The 25,891-nt window shown below is 37.4% G+C and overlaps 1 protein-coding gene across 2 annotated transcripts in view; it reads right to left on the bottom strand.

Annotated features, from left to right (window-relative positions):
• Positions 1-4,131: 4,131 nt before the first annotated feature.
• The window catches only part of LOC306888149 (SH2 domain-containing adapter protein F-like), a 111,236-nt gene continuing 89,476 nt past the window's right edge, over positions 4,132-25,891 (bottom strand). For both annotated transcript variants that reach the window (XM_079446306.1, XM_079446305.1), the window contains 3 exons: positions 13,203-13,332; positions 13,003-13,122; positions 4,132-5,729 (listed from right to left, as the gene is read on the bottom strand). In XM_079446306.1, coding sequence (XP_079302432.1) covers positions 5,543-5,729; positions 13,003-13,122; positions 13,203-13,332 — 437 coding nt within the window. In that variant the 3' untranslated portion in view covers positions 4,132-5,542. The remainder of the gene's footprint in view (positions 5,730-13,002; positions 13,123-13,202; positions 13,333-25,891) is intronic.

Raw genomic sequence — 25,891 nt, 5'->3', positions numbered from 1 at the left:
TCCAGATCCTTTAGATTCACAGCTCCATGACGGTGCTTCTTCTCTTCAGTTCACCTCACTCATTTTCTACAGGGTTCAGGTCAGAGGACTGGAATGGCCAGCAGAAGCTTGGTTTTGTGCTCAGTGACCTATAGTCGTGTTGTTTTTGAGGTTTGTGTTTGGATTATTGTCCGGTTGGAAGATCCAAACATGGCCCATTATAAGATTTATAACAGAGTCAGTCACTTATTGATTTTTTATCTGTTGGTATTTGATAGAATCCATGATGCCATGTGTTTAATAATGCCATTTGCTTATCTAGTAAATCAGTTCTGCTTTTCTCGTAGCTGGTTGTTTCCTGTGTTATTTCCACACTGATCCACCCGTACAGGCTCGACTAGAAAAGTGAGAAATGTTTAATAATACAATCCATCCGGTGATTAAACTGATTTCACAACACAAAGCACTGTTTGGATAAGCTTTCTCAACTGATGACCCGTCATTCACTCGCCTCGTGGTATCTACATCACACGTGACATGAGGGAGAGCCATTTTCATGTTGATAAGACCTTCCTCATAAAGCAGCTTCTGTATTTACATTCAGCGATGGTTATAAAACACCCTCAATAAACGCTCAGCAGCCTCATGTGGCCCGTAAAACACACTAAAACACACTAACAGTGGTGTGAGAGAGAGTCTGAGGACCAGAAACACTCATCTCATGCACTGAGAGAACACACGAACACACACACACACACACACGAAATCAGCTGTTGCTATGGTGACAGATAATGTCAGGGTATTTATATTGATAATATTACCAAGAAACAGCTTTGTATTTACAAATTCATCCTGTGTTTAATCCTTTCATCAATATTTCAATAACTTCTAAGTCTTTTTTTTTAATATTCTGTATTGACATGACATCCAGCATTGAAAGCTTTGTTAAAATATTCCACCTAATGCAACTTAAAAACAATATAAAATATATATAACTTGATATTGGTTTAATTAAAATGGGGGGGGGGGTATTTGAGAGTACATGTAATATTAAGCATGGTATTAATATCAGGTAACTTACGTGTCAGATGAAAACAGCCAGTAGTTTACATATTTCCTCTCCGCTAATGAAACAAGATCCAAAGGAAGCCACAGAATTAAGATTATTGTCACAGAGCAACACACAGACACTCAGATCTGAGGACCGGAACGGCTGGATGTTTCTGAAAGTTCTGTTACACTAAAGGTTTGGTCAAATTAAACCGCAAAACAAGGAGAAAAAATGTGTGTAGAAACAGTAAAATAAATGAAAAAGAAAAACTCAGCAACTGCTGCACCACAAAGAAGTACTTCTTTTATACACAAATTCACATATTATCCTAAAATCCTGATGCTGAGCACAAAGTATGGCAAGTAATTGTATAAAGAAAGAAAGAAAAATAAAGAATAAATAAATAAACAAACAAACATGCAGAGGAGAATATAGAATACCACAACAAAAGACATCAAGTTATCAGGGAAAAAAAGCTTTGCTGTTTATCTCCCCAGATATACGCATAAATTGTCAGAACTGCACAGCTGGTTAAATTAAACCCATAAACTTCATTTATCAGAATCTCAAAGCCTCTACATCCCCAAACAATACATTCACTATATACATTTCGCCAGAGGAACTGTACAGATATGTTAGTGCATACATGGAAGAAAATGTACTCAAACCCATTTCAGACATATGAAATCTGCACACACACACACACACACTTTTACTAGTACTCTTGTCAGCATGGGACACACACAGACGAGTGGAAATGAAGCTACTGATGACATTAAAGCCAACAGAGATTGGCTCTCCTCCATTCCTCATCCTTCAGTCTTCATTTCTGTCCTCTTTTCTCTGGCTCCCCTGGTGTTTTACTCTTCTGTCTCTCCCAAACACGTCCAGAATCTCACAACGTTTCGTTCTCTTCTAAACAGCATGCCTGATCTCGTTTGTTTGCATATAATCAACAGAAATGTTACTTTAAATCTGAATGTTTAATGACCAGCGAGCTGTCTTTTCAATCCCTTAAATAAAGTCCTGAAACAAACTTTATATTTCAGCACTAAGTCGTGCTTAATGCATGGATTTCTCAAATCTAACTTGAGTTTTGAATGCATCAGTTTTTTGGTGATTTTAGTGAATGTCTGAAGTCATACAGCTGCAGTGCATCGTTCAGAATTACAAACAGGATCAACAATTAAAAATAAAGGTTTCCAGAAGGTTTTTTTTTCCTTTCAGTGATCAGTTCTTAAAAGAAGCATTTGTCTGAAGAACATTTTAATCCTCTTAAGAGCCTTTTGTGCGATGGAAAGGGTGATGAATGTTAAAGCTTCTTCATGGAACAACAGATACCAATAAAGAAGCTTTATTTTTCAGATGAATGTTTACTAATGTTTTGACGACCAGAAGGCGTCCAAATAATTTTGGTCTTCTTTTTGAGATTTCTGAGATTGAGATATCTGTCTTATCTACTGTTTTACCTCATTTCAAATCTAACAGCCATCTTTTTTGGAACTGTTTTGCTTGTAAACATATTTATTTCAAATGAACGCTACTTGGTAGATTTTGTTGTATAATGCAATGCTATTCATACATTTGTCCGACTTCGATCTCTAAAGACTTTTAAAGTTACTGCACTGATTCCTGTAGGACACCATTACAATCTCAGTCTCAGCAGGTGTGGCTCTTCTGCTCTTCATCTTCCCTTTGAGTCTCTCTTTCTCCTCTATAGTGTGTGAGTGCCCTGACCTGTGCTCTCTGCTCTCTTATTAAAGCATGTTTCTACTGAATGACATCTAGAACAGTCTCTGCGTCCCTACTCTCTCTCTGACAGAAACACAAACACATTTCCAGCAAACACACGTATGCGGCGCTCCTGGGGATCCACAGGTACTGAGAGGTTTGCTTCAATAGCTACAGAATGACTGAAAATGCATACGCCAATTCATAATAAGATGCTGTGGAGAGCATTCACAGTTTGACAGTGTAACGGGATGAAGGACACACAACATGGTTCATGTCATGGAGAATTTAGTCTAAGAATAAATGCATGACAGCTGGGATGTTCATGCAGATTTACATCAATCCTTATTAACTTTAGTAATCTTTTAAAGGGACAGTTCATCCAAAAAATGAAAATTATGTTGTCATTTACTCACAATCGTGCTATTTTAAACATTTTGCATCTTGATACGCCATATTTAAATGTGCATGAATGAAATTTGAGTTTAGTCCATGTCTATTAGCTTTGAGGTCATCTACACTACTGTTTGGGATCAGTGCTTTTTTGAAGGAAATTAATACTTTTACTCATCAGGGATGCATAATATTGATCAAAAGTGACAGTAAAGATATTTATAATGTTACAGTAGTTTTCTATTTCAAATAAATGCTGTTCTTCTGAACTTGCTATTCATCTGTGAATCCTGAAAAATAAAACGTATCACAGTTTCCACAAAAATATTGAGCAGCACAACTATTTTGAACATTGCTAATAATCAGAAATGTTTCTTGAGCAGTAAATCAGTATATTATTATGATTTCTGAAGATCATGTGACACTGAAGACTGCAGTAATGATGCTGAAAATACAGCTGCAGATCACAGACATAAATTACAGATTAACAGATATTCACATAGAAAACAGCTGTTTTAATTTGTGAAAATATTTCACAATTTTACACATTTTTACGTATTTTTAATGAAGTAAATGGTGAGCAGAAGAGACTTTAACATTAACATTAAAAAATGTTACCTCAACCTATTGAACAGTAGTGTATATTAGTGTATTCTTAACATTTCTCTTTTAGCATATTCAAGATTAGATCAATTATATATAGATATATCATATAGACAGACCATAGAACTAATCTTTTTTTTTTTCCAATGTCGACCAGCCTCTTTTCCAATTAACTCTCACTGTATGGAAAAGAACAGCCAAAGACATTCAACAAAATAATGAGATTAAGGTGAGTAAATTACGCCAGTTTTCATTTTTGGAGGTGGAACTGTCCCTTCAAGGGTTGAATGTGTGTCAAAGAGGAAACGATAAAGAAATAATAAAAAATTAAAAGTCTTAACTGTAGCGCTGAAAACAACACAACACAATACAAGAAGGTTAACCAATCACACAGGCTTTATATCTGTACCATAACTGTGTCGGGCATCATGCTTTAAACAAACACACTGAGAGAGAAAAAAATGACACAAAAGAAACTGGATGATGGCAAACAAGGAAAAAAAAAAAGGTCAGAGCAAGGGTCCGGACAAATCTGCGCTCTGATTGGCTGAACTGCTCTAAATGGTTTCCATGGCAAACAGCGTCCAATCAGAGTTTTCAGACAGGGACAATCGCAAAGGAACGTAAGGTCAGATATATGACACACACACACACACACACACAGGCTGAGAACATTGTCTTAGCTGGACTAAAACATCAGCAATAGCATTTTTTTTTCTCCTTAATAAATTACAGCCACTAAACATTCATCAAGAGCAGAACGACAGCGTTCTCCATTTGTTTTCTTTTTTTTAAACCATGCATTTACAGTATAAGGCATTACAAAACCAAACAGAGTCACAACAGCATAGAAATGAAGGTCTGATTGCGTTTGGGTGAAGAAGAAGCTATTCTCGAACCAAAAGGCAAAATTTAGTGGGAATTTGAGACAGTAGTTGTTAAACCGATCAATATCTGCAACGTCACTGTACCTTATCGACCGGCAGATGGATGAACGAAATTGATTTTCTGAGGTAGACAATACAGGAATATTTCATTCTCCTTGGTCAAGATCACCCTAAACTCTGCTGTATGAAGTGACTCTCTCTGAACGTTACATTAAAAGGTCCTTCTTCACGCTGTTCTGCATAGCCGCCTGTCCAAGTACACTTAAATGGCACCATCCATCACTTCTCCTCTCTCTCTGCGCTATTACTGCTATTTTAAGGGACTTAATGAATCTGTCTGCGTAGCGTTTGCTCTTCACATCTGTGGGTCTAACCAGAAAATGCCAAATGCTTGATTTCAGTCTTCTGGGGTTTATTTTTCTGTATGATCTGAAAATGTTCACGTTTAACGATTAACATTTCACCGAACCCAACTGATTGACAATACCATCACAGAAAGTCCAGACGATGAGGTTTCGGTACAGTATTATTCAGTGTCTTTGTTCATTTACTGTGGTGAACGTCTAATGATTCACATGTCCAGAAATCGTAACTATAAACATCCGAACAGTAAAGTCTGAGCGACGTTTTGGGTTTCTGTACAGTGTGTAACAGTGGAGATAAAGTGTGGGTGCAGGTCTAAGACTAAAAAGATCCACTTATGGGAATAAAATGGGTCTGGAATCATGAAGAAGGCATTTGAAGGACATAACACTGCAGAAAATCTGCTTTCCTCGAGAGGAGACGAAGGAGGCGTCCAGGAGTCTCCGTTTTTGCCTTCGGGATCTCAGTAGCACGTTAGTTTGTTGTTGTTTTGTAAACGCTGAATGAACGTCCTGCTTCTGCAGCGTTTCTGCCTCTATAGTGTCCGGATGGCCACGGGGTACAGCAGGGACATGTGCTCGGCCCCTTTGATTGGTAGTTTGCGGCTGGAGTAGAAATGGATGATCTCGGGAACACTGTCGAACAGGCAGCTGTTCTGACCCAGTACGTACTTGTTGTCTTTGGTCCGGGAGAGCTTCATGTGCATGAACCCTTGACTGCTCCTGCAGAGAGAGAAGAGAGCATGTAGATGAAGATGGAGAGCAGGGAGCAATTAAGAAAGGTAGAGAGAGAGGGAGGTTAATGGAAAGAGGGGAAGAAAACAATCTGTGATTAGTTGCCAGACAGCAGCACTCTGGTGCAGTTCATTGGCAAACGCGTCACGCATGGCAGTGAAATGTAGGGCTGAAGACCGACGAGCTTTAATGAGTGCAGCCGTGCTGCCTTTTAAACACTGTCGGGTTTCAATGGGGCTCTGAATGCAAAGCAAATTAAAAGCCAAGGACAGAGGGAAGCCAAACACCTCAGGCTGATGTTTTGAGGTGTTGCTTTGGTGGTAAAGACTGTGCGCTGTTATTAGTAGTGCTGATTATTACTCTTACAAACAGTTGAGGCTTTGAACAAAGGCCTAATCCTAAGAAATAAAGTGAGTCATATGTAGAGACCAGAATATTATAGAGATTTGAACCACCTCTGGCAACCACCAGCAATTCTCTAGCATTTTACTTTATGCGCATACAAACACTAGAACATGAGAAAATGAAATAAAAGTAAAATAAAAAGTAAAAAAATGTAAAAAGTAAAATAAAAATAATTAATTAAAATAAAAATAAAAATAAAACAAAATGCAATAAAACAAAATAAAACACAAAAAATAAAGTAAAATAAAATAAAATATAAAAGTAATTGAAAAAAAAAAAATCAACAAAACAAAATTATATATAATATAAAAATAAAATGAAAACAAAATGCAATAAAATATACTAATAAGTAAACTAAATTTACATAAGGAAATATATATATATATATATAAAACAAATTATCTTAGTTTCTATAATACATGTTAGTTTACAAACATTATATAATGTTTTTAATGAATAATACAAATTATTATAAAGTGTTACTTAATTTCTTTGGATTTAGCATGAAATTATGTCTCTCTCTCTCTAGACATTTTTCTTGAACGCAGAAGTCACACCTGACTCTTATTCATTGTTTCTAGTCAATTTATCATATATTCCGAGCTGATAATCTAATGTTAAAACTATTAAAATATTTTTAAAAATTTTAAAAATTTTAAAGCCAGCACTTTACAGTGTCGCAATGACGTCATTTGTCGGCGCCTCACTCTTCAAAGTTTAATGAGTGTGTAGATGACACGAAGCTGCCGACGTTAGCTGCATTAAAAACAGATGGCCACTATCTGAATGGGTTCCTATGGAGACCGGAACAGAAGAGCATCCAATCAGAAGTTAGAATTCATAATGGCGGTGCTCATCGTTTACTCAGGAAAAAGGTCTATATACTGTATATAAACACATCAATATAACCTCTATATATAAATCTCTAAATGAAAGTTCTCTAGTAAGAATATCCTTCAGAGTCATTATCTTTGCTATCATTAAATATAAATCAACTCCTCTACCCATCTCGGTTTAGGACTCCCATTGCTCTCTGGCTAATTAGCTGCCTGTCATTAATGACTCTTCATCATCATTAGAGAGACGAGGAAACATTTGAGTCGCACAGACCCCTGAGAGCAATCAGCAACGAAGCAAACACAAAACACACTGCAGCTAAAAGCCTCGGACAAAGACTGTGTCATCCATTGCTCACACACACACACACACACACACACACACACACACACACACACACACTCTCTCTCTCTCACACACACACACACACACACACACACTCTCTCTCTCTCACACACACACACACAAACACACACACACACACACACACAAACACAAACACACACAGGTCTGAGGTCACTGGAAATGTCTGGAAAAGCTCAAGCGCATCAAAATGGAAATTTCTGTACTAAAGACTGCTATTCTCTTCCTCTTAAGGATTTGATTTTGCTCTTATCGTATCAGAGACAAGAACAAAGAATGAGCAGGACAGAGCGAGAGAGAGAGAGAGAGAGAGAGAGAGAGCGAGAGCGAGAGCGAGAGCGAGAGCGAGAGCGAGAGCGAGAGCGAGAGCGAGAGCGAGAGAGAGAGAGAGAGAGAGAGAGAGAGAGAGAGAGAGAGAGAGAGAGAGAGAGAGAGAGAGAGAGAGAGCGAGAGCGAGAGAGAGAGAGAGAGAGAAAGGCATCGAGGAGTTCTAGAGATACCAAAGCCTTTGTGCTCTTATCAACAGATGCTTCATCATTAATTTAATCCAAGGATTCATTTCACTTTATAGATCTGAAAGGTTCACTGCGGTTCATGACAATGTCATGAATGTTCACTGATATGATTCACAGAGTGTACATGTGTGTATATCTCTACATTCACAGCGTTCGGCTCGTTAACTGCACGAGTCACGTGTCGCTCAGTGAACCGAAAGATTATTCTTTTCATTTTGTTCCTTTCTTTAAATGACTGCTCTGGGTTCAGTACAAGTTAAGAACTATTGACATGCAGTCTATAACCACAGAAAATTATTTCAACAAAGTCCAAACAAACTAATTTACAATCATGCACTTTCAGTTCCAAAGAGTTAAAGAGTAGAAATGCGGCTCTTCTGTAATAGCAGTTATTAATGTTTCTGTATACATACACTGCCATTCAACAGTTTGGGAACAGTAAGACTGTTCATGTTTCTGAAATAAGTCTTTTCTGCTCACCAAGGGTGCATTATTTGATCGAAAATACAGTAGAAATGGTGAGATATTATTGACATTTTAAATAGCTGTTTTCTCAAAGTTTTAAACATCTGTGTATAGTTACAAAATATTTATATTTTAATAATAAATAAGCATATTAGAATGGTTTCTGAAGGATCAAGTGACACTAAAGACTGGAGTAATGATGCTGATGAAATTTCAGCTTTGTGTCACAGGAATATGTTTATAAAAACAGAAACCGTTATTTTAAATTGTGATATTATTTCACAGTATTACTGTTTTTTTCTTCTTCTGTTTTTGATCAAATAAATGCAGCCTTAATTAGCATAAAAAATGTCTTTACAAAACTTTAAACATCTTACTGATTCCAAATTTGTTAATGGCAGGGTATATCAAATAAAATAATATATAAAATTATAATAATAATATATAATAATAAAAATAATTAAAAAAATACAATAAATACAAATAAATAACACATACGTTTACACACAAACCACAGGAAAATAAAATATATTATATATTAATTTTATTATTTATTATTCATTTATAACACACATATACATTCATATATTTCTAACATTACTTGCATTTCACTCAGAACATTTCTTTAAAATACAGTCTTCATTAGCGTGCGGAGGAAAGCCTCAGATGTTAATTAAACCTGAGCAGATTGATGTTTTAGAAAGGTAACTCTGTGGAAGCTGATAACCTGCTGCTGCTTTTATTGTAGATGAGATGAGCAGTAAATGCAGACGAGAGCTGGGTGTTTAAATTACAGGCCCAAAGAGTGCGTTTGAGCCGAGACCCGTTCTCCGTTCGCTCACAGCGCTCGCGGTCCTGCTGCCGATGCACATTAACGCGCCGCTAATTCATAAACTTTTACTCTCCCTCCATTCAGAGGAGATTTATTTCACTCCCTTCAGCCGTTTTCTCTCTTTCTCTGTCCATAAAGCAGGCCACCGCTGAAGCCTCTTTGCCTTTTAAGATCTTTAAGAGACTGGACTCATCCATTCACTTACGCTCCGCTCTGGACCACAAATCTACTCAGACAACCGCTCCGTTTCATGAGCGAACCACCTACAGACGCCGTTATAGAGCATCATGCAAAGACTCAGATATGAAAAATAATACAAAAAAAAAAACTAAAGGGAATATTTTCCCCCTTAAAATGATTTCCAGGGACACATTTTCTAACCTTAGTAAATAATTCATATAAATAAAAATTCTTAAAAATTAATATATGTATTCAATAAATACAATTATCCAAAATCCATTATTAAAATCCATCTTTTCACTGCAGACGTTGCACAGAAGCTGCCTCTGAAGTGACATTTATTATTATTAATGCATTATTATTATTAGTAGTAACGCATTATAATTTATTGGCATTTATTTATTAAAGTGGGATGTATTCAGCTCAGAGATGTAATGAATGCATTTACACTGTAGTTACAATTGTGTATCTAATGTTACGAGATTAATGTTTTAAACAGAAAATATAGACCTATGAAACATACTTTAAATATGAAACTAAAACCACTGTCTTACTGAGTGAGTTTGTTCAATCAGCTGAATGAAGCACATGACTTGCTGATTTCAGAATCAGCTACTAGAATTTTACTCTATTTATGCCATAAAAAGATATTAGTAAAGAAAGTAGTATACTAGGCTGCAAAACCTGCCATATTGACAATATTGTGTATAAAAAGTATGCCATCGCTTAATATTAACTTAAACATAACATTAACATTTTTATTTATTTGTTATAAACTATTGTCAGGTATAAAATATAGATGTTAAAAGGTGGACAAATGCGTGTCAGGATCAAGCCTGTGCCGATAGACCAGACTGATGGCTGCCCTACATTCAACACAAAAAACACACAATATGTTAACGATTCATAGATGAACCTACAATGAAAGAGCGGTGTTATGGTCAGGTGTCTCATCTGCTCATCAGTGATGCTGCACACAGACAGGAGTGTTTCATAGCTGCATTAATATTTCAGCAGACTCGGATCGTTTGCATGTAAGAGTCTCTGAGGACGGACTGTGTGTGAAGTCTCAAAGCTTTCTACATGCTGTCAGCTCTGCTTTAGCACAAACCCTCACAGACTCCTCGACTCTCACTGCTGCTGTGTTCAGACCTGCTCTCATGACACCGAATACATGATTCAGCCCACAACATGATTTAACCAGAGGTGTAAAGTACTTGAGTAAATGTAACTAATTACTGTACTTAAGTATCTTCTCAGGTACTCTGTAGTTGTACTGAGTATCAAAGACATTAGAAACTTTTACTCTCTACTTCACGATATTTTTGAATGAGTATCTGTACTCTTTACTCCACTACATTTGTAATGAGTGTTGCAGTTACACATTACATTTAGCATGGCACCTAGCTTTTCTGCAGCAGTTTATTTCTGCTACAAAAGATGTGATATTGCCAACTACAGGGCACTGAAAGCACTATAGCTTGTGCGTTTTGCCCTTACTCACCCAAACCTGTCAACAAGGTTACTTTGTGTGAATGTGAGCTTCTTAGCCAGCAGTTGTGAATCACAGGTGCTTTATAAATGAGATTAATACATGACTGCAGCTGCCAATGAGGCTGAAACCAGCACATCCAGTGCAAGAAGACTTTGACTTTTTATTATTTTATTTATCCGTTACACTGAAGAGACCTTTTTGAAGGATGTCAGCGTGATTGCTCTCCTCACAAATCAGCTCTTTCTTGTTTTTGCTGTGCCTTGTCTTGGGCTTTTGTCACTTCCTGTCTCCCGTGGTGCTTGTAGTCAGATTGTATCTTATCTTGTTCAGCTTGTACGCCTCCTGTATACTGTATACACAGCCCTTGTGTTTCTTTAGTTCTTTGTGAGTTGCTGAATGTAATATCTGTCTGTTTGCCTGTGGAGTAATTTTCACTGTAAGGTACTTTTACTCAAGTACGGTTTTCAGGTACTCTTGACACCTCTGGATTAACACACCGCTAGCATGTTTCAACATGCTGCTAACATGTTTCTAGTATTTCACACTAGCATGCTCTTAGTATGTTTTAACACATCACTAAGTAGAGTTATCATGCTAACGTGTTTCCAACATGATTGATCACATTGCTAGCATCCTTTAACACAGTAAACATGTTTTAGCATGTTTCTAGCATGATTTAACTCATTGCTAGAACTTTTTTAACACGCTGCTAGAATGATCAAGCAATAACATAAAATATACATTTTTACATTTTCAGCTAGTTCACGAACACATTTCTCATTTTAAATTAATTTGACTTGATGTACTAACAAAAACTAAAACAAAAATGAATAAAAACTACATAAACTATATAGACTATAAAGAATATGATCACAGTGATTCTAAAATAACACTGATATTTGACGATGTATATTAACAAATATACACAATAATAACAACTAGATAGTAAAGTTCATAGAAAAACTTTGAAGTTGGCTTGAGAAAGCCAGGCCAGAAAGGTTTAAGAGTTTGAAAAGGTTTTCAGTTTAAAATAGCTTGAAAGATTTAAGTCTGAATGTTTTGAAGGCATTAGAAAAACAGATTCAGGGTTGTTCCTTAGGTGTTGCTGGGGGGTTGCTAGGGTGTTACCATGTGGTTGCTAGGGCACTCAGGGTGGTTGCTAAGATGTTACTATAAAGTTGCTAGGGTAAACAGAGTGGTTGCTAGAATGTTGCTATGTGGTTGCCAGGGTAACCCTGGTAGTTGCTAAGGTGTTGCTATGTGGTTGCTAGGGTGTTGATAAGTGGTTGCTGGGGTACCCAGAGTGGTTGCTAAGGTGTTGCTATGCGGTTGGTAGGGTGTTGCTAAGCGGTTGCTAGAGTACCAAGAGTGGTTGCTAGGGTGTTGCTATGTGTTAGCTAGAATACTAAGGGTGGTTGCTAGGGTGGTACTAGCATCTTTAGCATGTTACTAGCATGCTGTTAGCATCATTAGCAAGTTCCTAGCATGATTTTATTATGCTTAGCGTATGTCAATTTATAAAAGTAATTTGTATAGCGACATAAGGTTTTCATTTCTGAGTGAAATATTACTTTTAAATATATGTATAACTGGCCAAAATGGCTGTGTGTGGTGTTAGTGAGGCTGGGAGAATAAATCGATGCATCGCGATTCATGGATCGATTCTGAGATTATTGGAATGCATCATGATTCTCTCTGGAATCGATTATGAGCTTAGTTTTTAACAGCAGATGACGCTCTAGGCTAGTTTTTAACCGCACACTCAAATTCTCACAAATAAGAGCCCTTGTGCATTCGGTTGAGTTATGTAAGTGGTTAAATGTACTTGCACCTTGGCTTTTATGCTTTTATGACATGAGATTAATGTTAACACAGCCCACTATGAACGCTCTGGTAATTCACTTCAATCTTTTCAAACTGTATGAATGATTATTGTATGTTGAAGTTCCTGTGTGTCAAGAACTGGAAGCAAGCACAGTAAGACTGTTTCTAAAGCATGCAGTACCATCTGCTGTTAAAAACTAAGCTCAGAATCGATTCAAGAGAGAATCACAATGCATTCCGATAATCTCAGAATCAGAGCAGAACAATTACTTGATTCACGATGCATCGATTTATTGTCCCAGTCCCAGCCCCAGCAATCTGTGTGTGTGACGATGAGCTTCTTACTTGAGTGAGAGCGAGAAGTCGTTCTTACAGGTCTCGCTGTTCCTCACCAGGTAACTGGCCTCTTTACACAAGCGCAGCAGAGCCTCGGCGTCCGTCCGGCTGATGGCTCCGTGATACCAGCTGTGGAGCACAGAACGACAGACGTGAGCGAGGAAGAGCAGCAGAGCCTTCATCAAGCATCTGACGTGTGTTTGACTCACAACTGGCTCTCCAGAGGCACGGCCGGGTCGATGCGCTCGCCAACGCTCGGCTCGGTGGAGCTCATCTTCCCGCTCAAGTGCCGCTGCAGCGGACGACACTTCAGATCCTTCTCCACGCCGTCAAACTGCACTGTAACAGCAGAAACACAGTACACTACTGATGATGGGTCAGAAGTCACATATTCATTTAATGACAGCTCAACTGCATAACTGACAACTGATCTCTAACTGCATCCCAAATTATGCACTTTACACTGTGCACTTATGCACTATGTACTCATGCAGCGTAATTAAAGCTGCAACAGTTGAGTTAAGTCGGTTAAGTGCATCATCAGGGTTTTTAAAGTGCACTTTTTCTTTTTTAAATTTTCAGTGTGAACACAGTACTCTTTATACTACAAAACCTCTTAGAATAGTAAGTACGCGATTTAGGACGCACCTTCTGTCTCTCGTATCATTTTGCAAGTTTTTTTCTCTCTCTCTCTCTCACATAATGAAATGATTTAAGCTTTATATCCATTATTTTGACAAGTAACCATTTATTAGACTGAGCAATGTCTAGTTATTTTTCTAACTGTAATTGTAATAATAAGGTTGTAGGTTGTCCTTGTGTTGAAAATGATAATAAAAAGAAAATGTTCAAATGAAATCCACAAGTGACCTGTAACTCCTCGAGCATGTCACTGCTATCCAGAAATAGGTTTTGAAGAAAATTCCCAGCATGACCTTGTAAGACTAGCAGTCCATACATTGGGCTTTGTGTTTTATTGAGCAGAAACCCCCTGCGGGCCGTAACTCAATCCAGTGAAGTCTCTGTGCGCGCCTGAGGGACTGAAGCTCATCCTGCGTGTAACGAGAGGAGCTGCAGACGAGCCAGACGCTTCATACACACACTCAAATATCCTCATGCGGACGAGAGGGAACGCGGGACGTCCCGTATGAGACCGGCTCACGAGAATCAAAGGAAAACACATATAAACCCACACAGAGTCATGAATGAGAGTGGAAGCACGTTTGATTTCTGTGGCAGTGTCGTCATCTGACCCTGAGCTTTATCTGAACCGCTTTATCTCGCAGAAACATGGGAACAGATGCAGACACAGACTGAACAAACACAGCTGAACACCGCTGCTGTTTCACATCACCTTACGAACACTGCAGCTTCAGCTGGACCGCAAACTCATTTAATTATTCATTCAATTTTATCACACAATATTTGTTCATTTTGACATGTCAGTCAATAAATACACCTGCCTTATCAATCGATAATTGCATAAGATTTAAATACGGAATTATTTATATTTTTATATGTGTGTGTGTGTGTGAGTGAGTGAGTGAGTGAGTGAGTGAGAGAGAGAGTGCGTGTCTCTGTATCTCTGTCTCACTGTAAGAGTGTAATTACTGTGAATAGACAATCTGATCTGTGACTCATAGGCTCTTTAAAGCATCAATGATCAATTAAACAGAGTCTCTTGTATCAGAGTTTATTACAGTAAAACACTGAGCATATGGAGCAGTTCACAGCCTCACAGTGTGTGGAGCAAAGAGTTATGGGTTAAGAACTTTTTAATGAGTTACCTTTATTTTATTTTTTATTTTTTTAAATCAACATCAATATTTTAGATATTAAAATGATATGCAAGTCTATAGTAATATGCAGGACGTCAGACTGCAGGACACGTGAACTTCCCCTATACTGTACGCTTTATAGATCCTTTATGTTTCCGGTGAATGATGTATAGTGTCTGCTGCCACTAGAGGCCAGTATGACTGTAGACAAACACCTGAAGCAGTGTGATCACAACACTACAGTCTGACTGATGCATAAACACTAATAACCTCAGGCTGTACAAAAACAATCTGTCATGTATTTTACAATCCAATTCTCACATAATGCATAGTCATAGTTCATCATAATCATCATTAGCATTGTTTTCTTTTAAGCAATTAATACTTTTGCTCATCAAGGACACATTAAAGTGATCAAAAGTGACAGTAAAGACATGGTTACAATAGATTTATTTTTCAAATAAATGCTGTTCTTCTGAACTTTCTATTCATCTGTGAATCCTGAAAAATAAAATGTATCACAGTTTCCACAAAAATATTGAGCAGCACAACTGTGTTCAACATTAATAATAATCAGAAATGTTTGTTGAGCAGTAAATCAGTATATTATTATGATTTCTGAAGATCATGTGACACTGAAGACTGCAGTAATGATGCTGAAAATACAGCTGCGCATCACAGAAACAAATTACAGTTTAACATATATTGATATAGAAAACAGCTACTTGTAATAATATTTCACAATGTTAATTATTTTCCCTGTATTTTAAAGAAAATAAATGCGGCACTGGGGAACAGAAAAAACATTTTAAAAATAATTCTGACTCCCCAAAACCTGTGTACAGTAGTGTTTATGTGTTTCATTTCTTTATATTTGCTTTAAGAAATATCATTTTTGATATTTTATTATATACTGCAAAGTTGTAATTGTCCAGTTACATTTTAAGGCAACTGTATTACCATAGTACTGAATTATTACCATATCCAAGTATCATGAAAAAGTACCACGTTTCTTCATGTGTCCAGTAAAATCATAACAGCGCATGATTAGAAAGTATCATGGTACAGTATTGTAAGCACATTCACTCAATCAAACCACATCAGGTTATGCTGCATACATATGTATAACCAGGATGCAGCAAATGCATGACAATGAGCATTAAAAATATTCAAATGAATAAAACAGCTTGTGCTTGAATATTAGCGGGGATAATTAGCATTATGATCATGTAATAATGCTGAAGCAGCTGTGTGTGTGTGTGAGTGAGTGTGTGAGTGTGTGTGTGTCTGTGTGAGTGAGTGTGTGAGTGAGAGTGTGTGTGTGTGTGTGTGTGTGTGTGAGTGTATGTGTGAGAGTGAGTGAGCGTGTGTGTGCGTGTCTGAGAGTGTGTGTGTGAGTGTGTGTGAGTGTGTGTGTGTCTGTGTGAGTGAGTGTGTGAGTGTGTCTGTGTGAGTGAGTGAGAGTGTGTGTGTGAGTGTGTGAGAGTGTATGTGTGAGAGTGAGTGAGCGTGTGTGTGCGTGTCTGAGAGTGTGTGTGTGTGTATGTGCATGTGTGAGTGTGTGTGTGCATGTGTGAGAGTGAGTGACTGTGCGTGTCAGTGGGTGTGTGTTTGTGCGTATGTGAGAGAGAGAGTGAGTGTGTGTGCGTATGTGAGAGAGAGAGTGAGTGTATATTAGTGTGCGTGTGTGTGTGTTTGCATATTGCATGAGTGTGAGATGGAGATGAAATGTCATAATTTTTGTTTACTGTTGGCATATACTGTACATCAGTGAAGAAACGATCTGTTGCCATGGAAACCTGCCATGCAAAGGCGCTTGGCGCCTCTCAAGCCGATGATAACTGTCAAACAACAATCTGAAGCTCTTCAGAGAAGAGTGTGTTACAGACGGATGAAGGAGAAACGCTTCATAAACACACACAGTGAACCTACAGCAGTGCGGTCATAACACGGCCCGGCTGTGACCCCAGCGTGACCCCAGCATCTGCGACTATAACCATGACGACGGCACGTCCAATCAGCATCGAGTCATGAGTCTGACATCACTGAGCTCACGGAGACTCTTTGACCTTTTCTTGTCTAATAGACTGAGCACTGACGGTAAAGCAGCCGTTCAAACACACACATTTACACAAAGCACAAGAAAGCCATTTTCAATCTCAGCAACATGAGTGATGGTAACCGTTGGCAACGCTGTGTAGGTGTGTCCTGTGATAAGTTGAGAGAAATTTAACTATTCAAAGGAGCAGAAATGTGATGGCCTACTCTTGTGTCTAAAAAAACAATAAAAAAAACTAAAATGTGTTGTTTTGAATGCTGAAGTGAATTTTAAACCATATAAAAATCAAAGTGCGTCCCCCAGACCCCAAAGTCCATCTTTTCATTTCTCATTTTTATGGATTCCATTTTTTTTTTTGTCTAATTAAATTGTAATAAATAAACAAAAAAGTCTAATCAATTTAATTCATGAAACTTTAACAATTTCATTATTTATTAAAATTGTACTGGGACTCTCTGATCACTGTTTGGTTCATCTTCTACCAGCCTACAGGCAGAAACTTAAATCTGCTAAACCTGTAGAAAAAAACTGTAAAGAGAGAGACTGTTGAAGCAGAGCAGGATGATGCAGTCAACATGGGACTGCACGTCATCCTCCAACATCTGGACAAACCAGGGACTTATGCAAGGATCCTGTTTGTGGACTTCAGCTACACCTTCAACACCATAACCCGGACACCCTTCAGAATAAACTAACTCAGCTCTCTGTCCCCACCTCCGTCTGTCAGTGGATCACCAGCTTCCTGACAGACAAGCAGCACCTAGTGAGGCTGGGAAAACTCACATCAAACACCTGCACCATCAGCACTGGAGCTCCTCAGGGCTGCGTTCTCTCCCCACTGCTCTTCTCCTCTCCTCTACACCAATGACTGCACATCTAAAGACCCCTCTGTTAAACTTCTGAAGTTTGCAGATGACACTACAGTCATCGGCCTCATCCTCATCCAGGATGGTGGACAAGTCTGCTTACAGACAGGAGGTTGATTAGCTAGCTGTCTGGTGCAGTCAACCTGGAGCTCAACACACTCAAAACTGTGGAGATGATCATGGACTTCAGGAGAACCCCCCTGCTCTCCCACCACTCACCATCATGAACAGCACTGTGACTGCAGTGGAGTCATTCAGATTCCTGGGCGCCACCATCTCCCAGGACCTGAAGTGGGATACTCACATCGACAAGGCTCAGCAGAGATTGTACTTTCTTCGTCAACTGAAAAAGTTCAACCTGCCACAGGCGCACATGACACAGTTTTACTCTGCTGTTATTGAGTCGGTCCTGTGCTCTTCTATAACTGTATGGTTTGGGTCAGCCAACAAATCAGATATAAGAACACTGCAGCGGACTGTTAGGTCAGCAGGAAGGATCATTGGTGTCCACCTGCCCAGCCTTCAGGACTTGTACTACTCCAGAGTGAAGAAACGGGCAGGTAACATCATCACAGACCCTTCTCACCCTGGACACGACCTGTTTGTGCTTCTCCCCTCAGGCAGATCTCTGTGCACTAGAACATCTAGGCATAAAAACAGTTTTTTCCCCCCATGCCATCTCCAGCCTAAACAACTAACACAGGAATTATTACCTGTGTTCTGTAATTCATGCCTGTAATTCATTCCCCATCTCTAATTATTGACTCTCTCCCTAGTACTTTGTAAATATATATGCATATTTTTTCTAAACAGCTGTATATATAGAGTAAATGAGGCACAAATCTGTACATAAATCCTCTGTTCCAGATTCTTACACATTATTATTATTATTGTTAAGTCTTATTTAAATGTTTCTGTTCTCATGTCAGATATGCATGTATGTACCAGAGCTTCTTAAAAACCACAACAAACAAATAAAGTTGATTCTGATTGATTGATTGATTGATTGATTGATTGATTGATTGACTGGATTCCATGATTCTGTCCCTGTTTTCCACATTCTAGAATCAGAGTCTAAAATTTTTAGAATAGTCTTTCAATTATTTTCAAAAGTTATGGTCAGTCGTGCAGTTTATGATAATGTTAATTCATGCAGCAGTTGAACGCCCACTACAACCAATAATACAGCCATAAAACCACTGTATGTGTGTTATTACAGAGCCAGACACATTCATCTCATCTCATCTTTATAAAGGTAACAGAAGAATGTCAAGGAAAGAAATTTAGAAGCTAAACAGATCAAGATATTTATTGCATGTATTACAAGTTTGTCACCTCTAAGCAATCTCCAGAGCGCATTACACAAGAAACCTGAACTCAACAAGACAATATACTGCTCATGATTCAGAGAAAAGGGGAAAGAGAATGAGGTGAATGTGGCAGGAGCTTTATCAGATCAAGCTGTCGGCCGACGGATGGGTGAGGGATCTCCGACCAGAGATAACAGCCATTCACACACAACACAACACCCAGATAACAACACATCCGATGCAGGAATCAAACACGCGACTGCAATCATCAGGACTGGAGAATCACAGACGCTGCAGTCTTTCTGTGTCAAACCGCATTAATGAGCAAACCGGGTTCAGACTCACTCCACATTAGCATTTACACAAAACTCTAATCTTTTGATTGTAACTCCATGGCTTTTCCTTTGTTTCTCCAACTGATGGAATTGTATTCAGTATTTTCAAGCAACCATAACCCTCAAAAAACGTAAGTCTCTAAAGAAAGTACCATGACTTAGGACTTTTATAGTAAAACTAAATTCCCTTATATTTCCCATTTTTTCATGACCATGAAAATAATAAACATCAATTATTATTATTATTATTAATGTATATTATTGAAATAATATTTTATTATTCTCACAGACATTATTATTAGTAGTAGAAAAAAAAACATTATTATTATTATTGTTATTAGAATATAAGAATTAATAAAGTGTGTGGGCTAATTATTATAATCATTGTCATTAGTATTATTAACATCACAAGTTTTCCTGATCCAGTTTATAACATAATTTCCTGTCAATTCTCTCCTGTAAGTTTAAAGGGAAAGAAGCATTTTGAGAATCTTCAGATGAATAAAACACTGAAGTCACTGAAGCGTTAAACATGTTCATCTGTCTTGAATCCACACAGATGTCAAGAAGCACAGACACTAAACGCTCAATTCCATACTGAAACACTCAACGAGGGCTACTTCTCAACACACTCACTAATTAAAGCTGCTAATTAATTCTCATTTCCTAATTGACTAATGGACGTTCCATCAGGAGAGAGCTGCGTTCAGAGGGAGAGTCGCTCTGACGTCTGCCGTGATTAACTACAGTCACGCTCACAAAAACACATGGACAAATTCATTCCTCTTTTGTTTCATCCCTTCATTAAACCCCAGGCATACAGTGAGAGAACAGAGCACAGCAGGCCTCACGCGCTAAACCCCACAGTCACTCTCGCATAATGAAATCTACATCGCTTTTAATTCTATTATTCCATATTCTACAGAGACACGAGGCAGATATGAGCCCAGAATAAAGGACCGGAAAGCAGCAACAATTAATTCAGACGCCAAAACAAAAGAAGCTCCGGCTTTTCTCAGTTCAAACAAAAGAGTTTGACGATATTTATATGCAAATTTAATTTCTGGCCCATCAAGTAGCTGCAAAAATTTAAATCTCATCAGATTGATGCGACAGGTTGTCAGGTGCTATATAGCTCTGAACAAAGGAAGAAATGACGAGCTGGTTGACTAGTAGTGCAGTAACCAGCTGGTTGATTAGTGAGGTTAACTGCTGCTTTTAGACGTAATTCAGAGAATGTGCTGATAGCATGTTTAGATGTGACCTGCATCAACACCAGAAAAGAGACTTAAACCAACTTTAAAGCAGCACTCGTGTACAAATCCTCCGCCTGCATCGGACTCAAATTAACAAATTAATGACTAAAAAGTATAAAATTAATAAATATGACAACTAAATGTAAATGTTTTATATATATATATACATTTTCAGTTTTCATTTTAATTTTAGTTAAATTTTTACTAATTTTATGTGCTCTTGTAATTTTCATTAGTTTTTGTTCTGTTAAAATATGACTATTTTTTCAGTTAGCAGTTTCTAACTTTCTTTCTTCTACTTAACCTTATTTCAGTTTCAAGATCTTCAAGAGTAATCTAATTCATTTTCATATCATTTTTATTCCATCTTTATTTCAATTAACAACAATAAATGTGATTATTTATTTTTAAATATTGTTGTTTTTAGATATTAATATTTAGGATTCATTTAATTTCAATTGTATTTTTATTTCAGTTGAGGTTATGTAAATATTTCATTCAATATTTATATTTTACTTAATTTCAGCTTTATTTAAATTAACAAAATGCTTTGAGTAGTTTTAGTGCTTTCAGATACGGTAACCCTCACATTAAAGCATGTTAACATATTCTGTTACACCAAATACACAAAATAATGATCTTTAAAAAAGCATCATAAAATAAAGTGTGACCGATATTACTATTCAGGTTAGATTACATTTTTATTTCAAGTGTAATTTTAGTTCTGTTTTTATTTTTCCACTTCGTTTAGTTTTATTTGAAAGTTGTTCATCTAATATTTACACTGTAAAAAATAATATGATCAGTAAGTCAAGATATGTTTTTAAATAAATTAAGCTCTTAACTTTTTCACATATGAAATTCAACTGGAATTTGTTTTTTTGTTTTTATTAATTGGTTTAATATATTTGTAAGATTGTAAGTTTAAATGACTTCTCCAAGCTGATTATACTTAAAAATTTAGGACAGCAACTTGAACTGAAGTTTTTAAGTTGAAATAGGTGGATTATTATTATTATTTATTTATTTTAATTTCATTTCAGCTTTATTTAAATTATTAAAAAATGTTTTCAACAGTTATAGAGTGTGTATATATTACTGTTTAGGTTTAATTTCTGTTTCAGTTTAAATTTACCCTTAATAATGTTTTTCAGCTTTATTTAAATGAACAAAAACGTAAATAATTTGAAGTGTTTTCATTAGTTTGCGGATCTGAATTTGAGCTTGTGAGCATCCAGAGCGAGGGCAGACAGCTTTACTCGCAGTGTATTTCCCTGATCTCTGTGAAACGACCCTTTAACCCGTTTATTCCTGCGAGGACGTGGAGCGACGGGATCGTGTTACGCTTAATCTCTGGAGGAAAGGATCAATCCAGGTTAATTTACAGCCGCCCGATGTGCTCAAATCCACACAAACCTGCACTTCACCGCTCCACACATAAATCTGGATCTCCAGCGCGCTCACGGCCGACACGTAACACCACTCTCAAGCATTCTTTGCTTTTATGGTGACACATGAGCGTAAGCTTTCCAAAACGCCTGAAATGGAAATCTTCTGATAGCGTAAAACCATATTCCTGAGGACCTGAACATCTGTAATCTGCACATTTCTCTGTCAGATGACTGAAACGCAGTCGAGGAATCTGGTGATCACGTTACATGGAGGTGGCAAACTGTGAAGGGAAACACTAAACGTCTGAAAAGAAGCTGTTTCTGAGCGTCGGAGCTGGATCTGCAGACGCTGAGCTCCATAAAAGCCAATGAGGTGCTTTCAGAATCGCTGGACTCAGGCCTTCAGTCATTTTCTGCTTCACTGGAAGCAAATGCTAATTTTGGATGGTAGCGCAAGAAAGAAGCTTAAATCTCACAGCAGCCCATTAACTTTAACTATCTGAGCATATGTGCTTCATGAGTCCAAAAGCTCTTCACATGAACAGCACAATACAACCATCCTCAATAGAGAAAGTATAATACACAGATAAAAGTTTACATTATTCATCAAAATAGAATAAAACGCTGAATTTATAGAGCAATCGAGGGACTATTCAAAAAGACAATAAATACTACTACTAATAATAATAATGGGAATAAAAAAAATTAATAAATAAATAAAACAAAACAGAATTAATATACTTGATGCTTAATATATTTAAACAGGATAATGAACAGTCCATTTCTGGCTCAGAATAAAACTGAAATTAAAATGCTTGAATTTTATATATATATATATCAGGGTTCCCACATCTAATAAATTCAATGAAATGTCTAATACATCTCCCAGGAATTTCCATTGCCTTTCCAAGTGTTGCTGTGTACTGTATTTTTAAAGCATTTTGCACTGACAAAAATTACTTCCTAGCCAATTTTAGAGAAAACATCCCACCCCCCAAAATAATGAATAAATAATGCAATTATGACAGTCCTACAGTCCTGGAAATCACTATTTCAAAATGTTCTGATATTTTCAGGAAATAACATACACAGTAAATGTTATTTCATAAGAAGAAGTTCATTTCTGCTTCAGAATCGAAGAAGAAGAAAGAAGAACAAATAAGAAAGAAGAAGAAGAAAGAAAGAAATAAGAAAGAAGAAGAAACTGAAAGCACAGACATACAGTATAAAGTCACGCTGTGATATTAAATGTGACATTCTGAGATGTAAAGTGAAATTTAGGAGAAATAAAGCAGCAATTATGAGAAAAGTCATACTGTGATATGATATATGAAGTCAAGATACAAAGCTTGAGACATTGTTCAGATCTCAACAAAAGCATCTTCATTTAATCTCATTATAGATTTGGAGAAACAACAGATGTTAAGGATGTTTGATTAGTGATGTCTCTTTCCTACAGACTCTGAGATCTGTGCAGAAGTGTAAAGTATTAAATGTTTGTAATAATTAACCAAAACATGCTTGTTGCTTGTTACTTGAAAATACCCCCCCCCCCCCCCCCACTATTATCTGTTTCTATATAGCTAATTGAACTCAGTCTTTACACAAATCAAATCAAGAAATTGCAAAAATATATTTAATAATAATTTTAATTACATTTTAACGAATGTTGCAACTGTCCTTTGTTGTTAGTCTATTCAAGTATAAATTGTATGTATATTATCATATGCACATATGTTACAGCAATGAGTGTGAGCAGTTGACAGATGTGGCTTTATTGTATTCAGATTTTGGTTTTCTAATACAAACAGTCTCTGAGAAACTAAAGGAAATGTAAAAAGTGTTGCAACCGTCCCCACTCTCCCCTAATGTTTGTCTGTTTGCCCGTCATTCTGTTCGTTGTTCCCTGTGGTTTTTGGCTTATTGTCTCTTCTAGTTTTTCCATTAAATCCCTGCACATAGATCCTTGCCTCTGCCTGTTTTCTCCAGCTTCTCCACAGCGTTACAGTTTTTGACTGGCATGTCTCTTTGAGCCTATATTTATTATAAGTAAGATACTTAATTACTGTTAAAATCAGAGACCCTAAGCCTTCTACTGGAGTGTTTGCTGGGGGTCTGGAGGAGGTGAACCCACCGTGCTGGAGCTGGTCACAGGCTGACGCTCCCGGAGAAGACGGAGCCTCCATCAGAGGAGGACTGGAGGTGAGCTGCCCGACCGGAGGAGGCCACGGCAGATCCTTAATGACTTTAATCTCTACTGCAGACAGAAGCAGAGAACCAGAGAGAGAGAGAGGAAGAGGAGGGGAGGGCAGGAGAGATGGAGACAGGAGCGTCAGTGAAGGCAGGAGCAGGTCAGCAGGGCAAACAGTCACAGACTGGAAACAGGAAACAGGAAGGAACCAGGAAACAAACAGTGATGGAGAGCATTCAGGATTCTGCCTGTCAAACACAGACCTCAGGATTAACCCTAGAAAACCACTGCATCACATCTGATTTCGGTAACACTTTATTTTGATAGTCCACTTTAGACATGCTACTAACAGTAAGTAACTTTACAACTCCATGTCAGCTAGCAGTCATTAGAGTATTAGTAGACTGTCTGCTTAATATCTGCTCACACTTTATTTTTATGGGTCCACAACATAATGACTATTAGAAACTTTGCAAGTATACGTCAACTTATTCTACTAACCCTAAACCTACCCTAACAGTGTACTCTGAGAGTTAGTACACAAGTAGCTGCAACTTAATGAGAATTAGCTGACATGTAGTTACAAAGTTACTTATAGTTAGTAGAATGTCTAAAGTGGACTATCAAAAGTGTAACCCTGATTTCTTTAGCTTTCACACAATCTCCTTCATGTCATCTGATAGTTTAGAGTTTTTTGTTCAAGTAAAAACACTTTTAGGGTAATTGTACAAGCATTCAGTGTCTTTCTGCTGTCATATTTCCCAAGTAAAGGTCAGAATAACTGCAGTCATATTTCCAGATGAACACTTACTGGACTGAAGCAGCTCAGCTTTACTTGATTCTCCAATCATTTTCATGCGTCTCAAATCTGATCATTGGGATCGTTTGAGGAGCGTTTGATTCCAGAAGCTTTACTATCACTGTTCCTCAGCGGAGGAATGATCTTCACAAGCCTCCAAAACATCTCACATCTTCTGAGGAGCGTTTATTTCTTCATCTCTCAATCAGCATTGCATCGCGTTATATGTTTGGATCATTTACATCTCATTTTACTAAAACAGATTATTAGAGATATAGATTGACGACTGATATTTACGTAATTTTATGTTATATGAGACACAAAAATGTAACTATTTCTTAGATTTTTTCGACTCCTAGGAAAGACAGTCAGATATCTGTGGGATTCAGATGATTATTATTATTTTTTTTCAGATTATACGGTTCATTAGAAGTACACACACACTGAAGCACCTCCATATGCTGCTTTCATTACAGTCGTGTCAGATCTTGTCTGGTGTGTTATTCAAAGACAATAAATGCTGTCTCCTACAGCATGAAGCAATGCACTTTTCTCTTTCTCTCTCTATTAATGCAGCTTTACTGGATGTAATCGTGCCCAGGCGCACCCATCCGGTGACAGCAAATCTATTCTCAGGAACATCCCACTCATTTACCAGAGACGCGGATCCATATCATAACAGCACTGAGAGCGTATGAGGCTCTGAACCAGCTGAACCAGGTTCAGAGGGACTGAAACCAGCTGAGGCAAATATTCTAACCTTTCATTGAAGTAAAACAATTGAAAGCGGCGATAAAATCTCATGGTGAAATAAATATTTATCTCCAGTGCATGTTGGCCACAATTATTGGCACTCCTAGAAATTCTTATGAGTAAAATATCTCTGATGTGTATTGCCATTCATATTTACATT

The sequence above is a fragment of the Barbus barbus genome, assembly GCF_936440315.1.
Source record: "Barbus barbus genome assembly, chromosome: 22".
Lineage (NCBI taxonomy): Eukaryota > Metazoa > Chordata > Actinopteri > Cypriniformes > Cyprinidae > Barbus > Barbus barbus.
Note: the sequence above shows the minus strand (reverse complement) of the source record. Positions and strands in the feature narration are given on the sequence as shown.